The 7,654-nt window shown below is 40.8% G+C and overlaps 1 protein-coding gene across 3 annotated transcripts in view; it reads right to left on the minus strand.

The window, feature by feature from the left end:
- Positions 1–3,055, minus strand: part of hnrnpul1 (heterogeneous nuclear ribonucleoprotein U-like 1) — a 35,076-nt gene extending 32,021 nt beyond the window's left edge. For 2 of the 3 annotated variants that reach the window (XM_071360242.1, XM_071360241.1), the window contains exons 1-3: positions 2,904–3,055; positions 2,055–2,374; positions 10–225 (exon numbers count right to left, since the gene is read on the minus strand). In XM_071360242.1, the coding sequence (XP_071216343.1) occupies positions 10–225; positions 2,055–2,340 (502 nt within the window). In that variant the 5' untranslated portion in view covers positions 2,341–2,374; positions 2,904–3,055. The remainder of the gene's footprint in view (positions 1–9; positions 226–2,054; positions 2,375–2,903) is intronic. The other variant, XM_071360243.1, reaches the window with a different exon arrangement.
- Positions 3,056–7,654: the final 4,599 nt, after the last annotated feature.

Below are 7,654 nucleotides of genomic sequence, written 5' to 3' on the forward strand. Positions count from 1 at the left end.
GGTTCTTACCTTGCTTCCTCTCAGACTGCCCCTGCCGCTGCTCTGCCAGGGCTAATTTGATCTCCTCAGACTGCGTCTCCTCTGTCTTGAAAACAGGGACAGGGAGAGAGACGTCTGCAGTGAAGACAGGCACGCTGAAGCCCAGATCAGAATCAGACGACTCTTCTCTCTCCACCCCCCTGCTCTCCTCCCCAGGGGCTCCTCCTGCACCAATGTCTAGAGAATCTATTTACACACAAGAAATCAAAGACCATTTCAGCATTCAACAAGTTACTGACGTTCAAGGTAGCTAATATTGCAATGTAAAATCATGCATATAATTGCATATTATCATGCACTATTATCATGCACTGTTATCATGCACTGTTATCATGCAGTGTTATCATGCACTATTATCATGCTACTGTTATCATGTACTCAACAATATACAGTACCCAGAGGTTAAAGCATAACAAAATTCCATGACTGAAACTTATGTTGATCTCAGATCTAATGTCAGGGGCTATGTTAACCTCCCCTTTAATGTAACAAAGTCATGACCAGCATGCCTTTAGTGAAAATGTTAAACTGCGAGTTTGACCAATTCCAGTCCTCTTGCTTAGATAATATTTATGTAGAAGGACTGAGAAGCTCCATTCTGGTGACTTTTAAAAGGAAATTCTACTTCAAAATTTATGAAAATAAAATTATGCTGACAGCATCTAAAATATAATTTCCACTTCCAGAAATGTGTCCCATAACATATAGTTAAAAATTATATTAACTTTTTAACATATTGGATCATGCATATGTGCCCCTTTAAGATGGCATTGCCTCTTTAAGATGGCATTGCCTCTTTAAGATGGCATTGCCCCTTTAAGATGACATTGCCCCTTTAAGATGTCATTGCCCCTTAAAGATGTCATTGCCCCTTTAAGATGACATTGCCCCTTTAAGATGTCATTGCCCCTTTAAGATGGCATTGCCCCTTTAAGATGTCATTGCCCCTTTAAGATGACATTGCCCCTTTAAAATGTCATTGCCCCTTTAAAATGTCATTGCCCCTTTAAGATGACATTGCCCCTTTAAGATGTCATTGCCCCTTTAAGATGTCATTGCCCCTTTAAGATGTCATTGCCCCTTTAAGAGCTATGTTGTGCAGCTACTAAACGATGCTTGAAACTCTGGTTGTAAAAACTGCATTTGTAAAATGATACCACACAAGCAATTGAAGGATTGGTTAGATCCAGGGCTGCATCACAACCGGCCATGATTGGGAGTCCCATAGGTGGGTGCACAATTGTCACAGCGTCGCCCGGGTTAGGGGAGGATTTGGCAGGGGTAGGCAGTCATTGTAAAATAAGATTTTGTTCTTAACTGACTTGCCTAGTTAAATAAAGGTTAAATTTAAAAATTAAAATAAATTCCTTGGGACACCAAGAGGTGCACATTTCGTTTTTTTGCCTTAGCACTATGCAAATAATCAACTAATCATTAAGCTTTAATGATTTGAATCAGCGGTGTAGTGCTTGGGCAAAACACAGTAGCCATGTAAAATTGGTATCCCCCTCTTTAAAAAAAAGCATAAACAAAGGCCAAAACTGCTTTCAAAAACGTTTTCCTGTGATTGCATTAAGAATTGTTGCCTGCTTGTCAAAATATATCTCCCTCCTATGGCTCTCACAACTTAAATGCACAGGAATATTTATTTATCATAGAACACACAACAGCCGACTAGGTAAACTAATGTCTGATTTTGTTTTAATAACAACATAGCAAAAATAGTAGCACTTAAAAGTTACATCCTGAGTGATAAAGTATAGGCTTTGAATTACTTTGCCAGCAGCTACAGTAGTCTACACACCGCTGTCTGCGTTCAGCGCTGCTGTGGTCCCCACAGAGATTTTATTGCGGATCTAAACTGATCTCAAAAACGACCTCTCCAGAATCCATATGACGGAAATCGGTCGATGTGACGGAGAACTTTAACCCCCCAGAAACCTCATTATATTTCAAAGGAAATGTTCCCTGCGTGACATTTCATGTGCACAGATAGGAAGTCTGTCTAGTTCTACCTTTGTTCGGGAATCCTTTATCCCCCAACAACCCGGCTGAGAATCCCTCCTCTCCATCTCCCCGCTGCTCCTGCTCCGGCTCCTGCTCCGGCTCCTCCTCCGGTGTTGCCTGCTCCTGCTCCGGTGTCCCACTTGCAGCTCCCCCGGGCTCCGCAGCTTCCGCCTCCAGAGCCGCCTTGAGCCGCTCCACCAGGTCAGCCTTCAGCCCCTTGGTGTCCAGGGATCGCCGACGCAGCTCCTCTTTCAGCTCGTTCACTTTCAGTTTCTTCACCTCAGCACTCCTCATGGTGCATGGAGATCTATGCAACTATTAAATATTTCTGCATAGATAACAAACAAAACTCAATGAATAAAAGTCATTGCACAGAATGCACCCTCGGGTTGAATTCGTAGCGGCACTGTATAGCTATGTCCACTATGAAACTGGCGCCAACTTTAATAATAGCACCATGCACTGTTGTTAGCCAACTGGCTAGGTGGATGATGCACTGTAAACACTGCTTATTAAATGATTATGATAGCCAATGATACAAGCCAATGCGCAAATATAAACTGAAAAACTGCCTCGATAACATAATTCCATTGATAGCAGTCATTTACATTATCTGAATAACATTATGGTTGTTAAATGTAGCTACTGTACCGCTAGCTATAATGCTAACGCTAGCTGCATGATGACATCTGTCACTGCGCCCGATGACAGTTGGTTTGTGCAACGGTGGAAAAAAGCTTCACTGCGCATTTGAGTGTTCCGCTAAAGATACAAATACATCGTCGTGCAAACACAAATATTCACATACAAATTTGAAATAGAGCGAAATAGCAAATATGAAAAACATAGTTTTGTACCTTTGCTTGATGCCCCGCTTCAAAATGGCCTATAAATACAGACGGACGCTTGCTCGAATGGGATTTATGATACGCAGGTTGCCAGGTCAAGCTCAAATGTCTATTACAATGACAACACAAAACCCGCGCAAGAGAAGAGTAGCCATATTTATACAATAAAAGCACTTTTCCATAATGTTACCGTTGTATCAACATGATAAGCAAAATTCGTTTTTCCTCAAGTTAATAATTATTGTGAGCTATGACATGACATAATAAAGGAATTTTAATATGTCGGAAGAGAAAATATAATTTTACGTTATTAAACTTGACAGATCATTTTTCATCAATGGATGAATTTAACTCGTTTGACTGCTATGATTTAGCAATAAGGCCAGAGGAGGTATGGTATATGGCCAATATACCACGGCTAAGGGCTGTTCTTAAGCATGACGCAACATAGTGTGCCTGGTTACATTCATTAGCTGTGGTTTATTGGCCATATACCACAAACCCCCAGGATGCCTTATTGCTATTATAAAATGGTTACCAACGTAATTAGAACCCCGGTATATGCTTTGTGTGATGTATTGTTCTCTCTCTCTTCTTGCCCTTTGTGCTGTTGTCTGTGCCCAATAATGTTTGTACCATGTTTTGTCCTTCTACCATGTTGTTGCTACCATGTTGTGTTGTCATGTGTAGCTGCCTTGCTATGTTGTTGTCTTATGCCTCTCTTTATGTAGTGTTGTGATGTGTGTTTTGTCCTATATTTATATTGTATTTATTTTTTATTTTTTTAATCCCAGGAGGCCTTTTGGTAGGCCGTCACTGTAAATAAGAATTTGTTCTTAACTGACTTGCCTAGTTAAATAAAGGTGAAATTAAAATAAAATAAAAAATATGGTCTGATATACCACGGATTTCACCCAATCAGCATTCAGGGCTCGAATCAGGTTTATCAATAAATCCCCTTTGCGCATCTGTTCAAATCCCCGACAGGGGAGTTTGAGTGATGTCAAATCCGACAGGGGAGTTTGAGTGATGTCAATGGGGGCATGGCATGGGGAAACATATGTTCACATTGCCAAAGCAAGTGAAATAAACAATAAAAAGTGAACAGTAAATATGACAGTCAGCAGCAGGTCACAGTTAAATATATGTTTTTAAGAGAAATTCCATGGCAGACGTGGTGCAACTTAGAAATAGCCCAAAATCACTCAACCAATTCTTTTCCACCCGCGACTTCGTTTTCAAACGGGCCAAATTTAGCCGGAAACCACAAACATGGCAACACTGCAGATAGCGGATGTCATCAACAACACACGCACTACCTCCATCTTCTGGCCAATCGTCGAACATACCCACCATTTTAGGCCTTGGATAATTTTTTCAAATCTAAGCAATATTGTACAGTTTTATAACAATAAACTGCAGAGAACACATGATTAGTAAATTTCACTTTATATTTTATACTCATTAATTTCCAGCAATTTATTTTACACATGTCACAGTACATCACCAACTAGGGAAGGGATTCACACAGTGAGTCAAGACAATAATACAGGGTTGTGACTAGATCAACGTTTCCCAAGGTCCTCAGGACCCCAATGGATGCACATTTTGGTTTTTGCCCGCCTAACACTACACAGTTGATCCAACTGATCAAAGCTTGATGATTCGTTGATTATTTGAATCAGCTGTGTAGAGCTATGGCAACAAAAAAAGAGTTTGGGAAAACCCTGGACAAGATGGCGTACAGCTACAACCAGGAAGTGACTTTTCATAGCAGGCTAGGAGAGCATTTTAGCTAACCCTTTTCATAAGTCTGTATCCCACCTAAAAGTCTGTATCCCATCTAGACAGAACCATAGTAAAGCTCTGTTGTACTTGGAGAAGGTGGGCAACATTTGATGTAGCTAAATGTACAAATTTCAAATTTTCAAGTCAGCAAATATTATTGCCAGTTAGTTTCCCCTGTGTCATACTGGGTCAAAGCACCCATCAGTGGTGGAAAGTACTTAAGTTGTTTTTGGGGGTTATCTGTACTTTACCATTTATATTTTTGACTTTTACTCCACTACATTCCTAAAGAAAATGATGTACTTTTTACTCCATAAATTTTCCCTGACACCCAAAAGTAAATTTTGAATGCTTAGCAGGACAGAAAATGGTCCAATTCGCATACTTATCAAGAGAACATCCCTGGTCATCCCTACTACCTCTGATCTGGAGGACTCACTAAACAGAGAACATCCCTGGTCATCCCTACTGCCTCTGATCTGGTGGACTCACTAAACAGAGAACATCCTTGGTCGTCCCTACTGCCTCTGATCTGGTGGACTCACTAAACAGAGAACATCCCTGGTTATCCCTACTGCCTCTGATCTGGAGGACTGACTAAACAGAGAACATCCCTGGTCATCCCTACTGCCTCTGATCTGGAGGACTCACTAAACAGAGAACATCCCTGGTCATCCCTACTGCCTCTGATCTGGGGGACTCACTAAACACCAATGCTTTGTTTTTAAATGATGTCTGAGTGTTGGAATGTGACCCTTGCTATGCGAAAATAAAAAACAAGAAGATTGTGCCATCTGGTTTTCTTAATATAAGGACATTTTTTATTATTCATACTTTTACTTTTGATACTTATTAAGTATATTTTAGCAACTACATTTACATTTGATACTTAAGTATATTTAAAACCAAATACTTTTACTCAAGTAGTATTTTACTGGATGACTAAATTTTACTTGAGTAATTTTCTATTAAAATATCTTCACTTTTACTACAGAATGAGATTTTAGTACTTTTTCCACCACTGGTACCCATATAGCAGCGTTTCCCACCTCCAGTCCTACAACATAACACATTGTTGTTGTAGCCACAAACAAGCACATCCGATTCAACTTCATCAAGTCCTCAATTAGTTGAATCAGGGGAATTTGTCATCTGGGCCAACAACAAAAATGAGTGGGGGTACTGGAGGAGGGAAACGCTGTCATATAGGGCCAGTGTTTCCTGGTCAGGTCACATGGTCAGGTCACATGGTCTCCTCCTAGTCTAAGCATAATAGATCCCCATGCAGTCACTCTATTACTATCACCAAGCCAAACCAATCACTGTTCAATATAGCTGCTTCATTTCAACCAGAGAAATGTGATATGTTGAAACAGTTCCCCTTGTCCAGGCCGTGGGGTAGTGTATATATATATATATATTATAGTGAACAAAAATATAAAACACAACATGCAACAATTTCAAAGATTTTACTGATTTACAGTTCATTTTAAGGAAATCAGTCAATTGAAATAAATTCATTAGGCCCTAATCTATGGATTTCACAAGACTGGGCAGGGGAGCAGCAATGGGTGGGCATAGGCCTCCCCACTTGGCAGCCAGGCCCACTGGGAAGGCAGGCCCAGCCAATCAGAATGAGTTTTGCCCCAGAAAAAGGGCTTTATTTACAGACAGAAATACTCCTCAGCACCCCACCTCAGACTATCCCGCAGGTGAAGAAGCCTTATATGGAGGTCCTGGGCTGGCGTGGTTAAAGGTGGTCTGCAGTTGTGAGGCCGGTTGGACATGCTGCCAAATAATCTCAAAAAAATATTGGAGGCAGTTTATGGTACACAAATTAACACTCAATAGTCTGGCAACAGCTCTGGTGGACATTCCTGCAGTCAGCGTGCCAATTTCACACTCCCTCAAAACTTGAGACATGTGTTGCATTGTGTTTTGTGACAAAACTGAACATTTTAAAGTGGCCTTTTAACGTCCCCAGCACAAGGTGCACCTGTGTAATGATCATGCTGTTTAAATCAGCTTTTTGATATGCCACAACTGTCAGATGGATAGATTAGTCTTAGCAAATGAGAAACGCTCACTAACAGGGATGTAAACAAAACGTTTTAGAGAAATAAGCTTTGTGTGTATGGAAAAATGTGGGGGATATTTTATTTCAGCTCATGAAACATGGGGTGAACACGTTACATATTGCGTTTTTTTTTTATATATTTTTGTTCAGTGTTAAATAAAGCATTGAACCCCCCCACCACACCAAATGAATACACTATATGACAGCGAATCATTGCTCCAGCAGCCACCCCTGACTCACAGCAAAACCCCCAAGTATTAAGAGATAGGTCCACTCACACCACTACAGGAAATCCTTAGCATATAGCAACAGACAGACACTGTATTGTGGTCGCACTTTCCTCCACTTAACTGATGAAGGCTTCTGCATAGAGGGTCGGTTTTCTTCTAGCAGAACTCAGCACGGCTAAACAAAACATCTGCCCACATACACCCTAAATGAACATCACTTAAAAAAAAATTGGGGGGGGGGGGGAGTGAATCTACCATGTGGTTTGTCCCTCTTGAGCCACCGTAGCAACATACCCAGTAACACTTCCCTCAAAACAGGTGAAATTAATCTGAGATAAATCAAGAAATCTGTAAAGAAATGTTGACATTTTTTTTTTGCAGAGGAAGTCTTAGTTGCACAATTTCCCCAATCTAACAGATGTTTAGTGCAGTATTTCTCAGTGAAAACATGTGCATGAAAACTAGTCGTTCGCTCGTTGAACACCGAACATAGCAGCTGTCAAAGAAAGGCCTGAAACTACATCCCGGGTCTTGACCAGGAGAATAGAAGACTGTCGGGGGAGGTTCTCTTCGGTCAATGGTCAATGGAGGCAGAGATAAGATGGTGTTGCTTTGTTAATAATGACCTCTTTCCATTTCTCCTCAAAACATCTCAGCAGAGGCTA

This window comes from Salvelinus alpinus, chromosome 22 (assembly GCF_045679555.1).
Source record: "Salvelinus alpinus chromosome 22, SLU_Salpinus.1, whole genome shotgun sequence".
In the NCBI taxonomy this organism is placed as follows: Eukaryota; Metazoa; Chordata; class Actinopteri; order Salmoniformes; family Salmonidae; genus Salvelinus; species Salvelinus alpinus.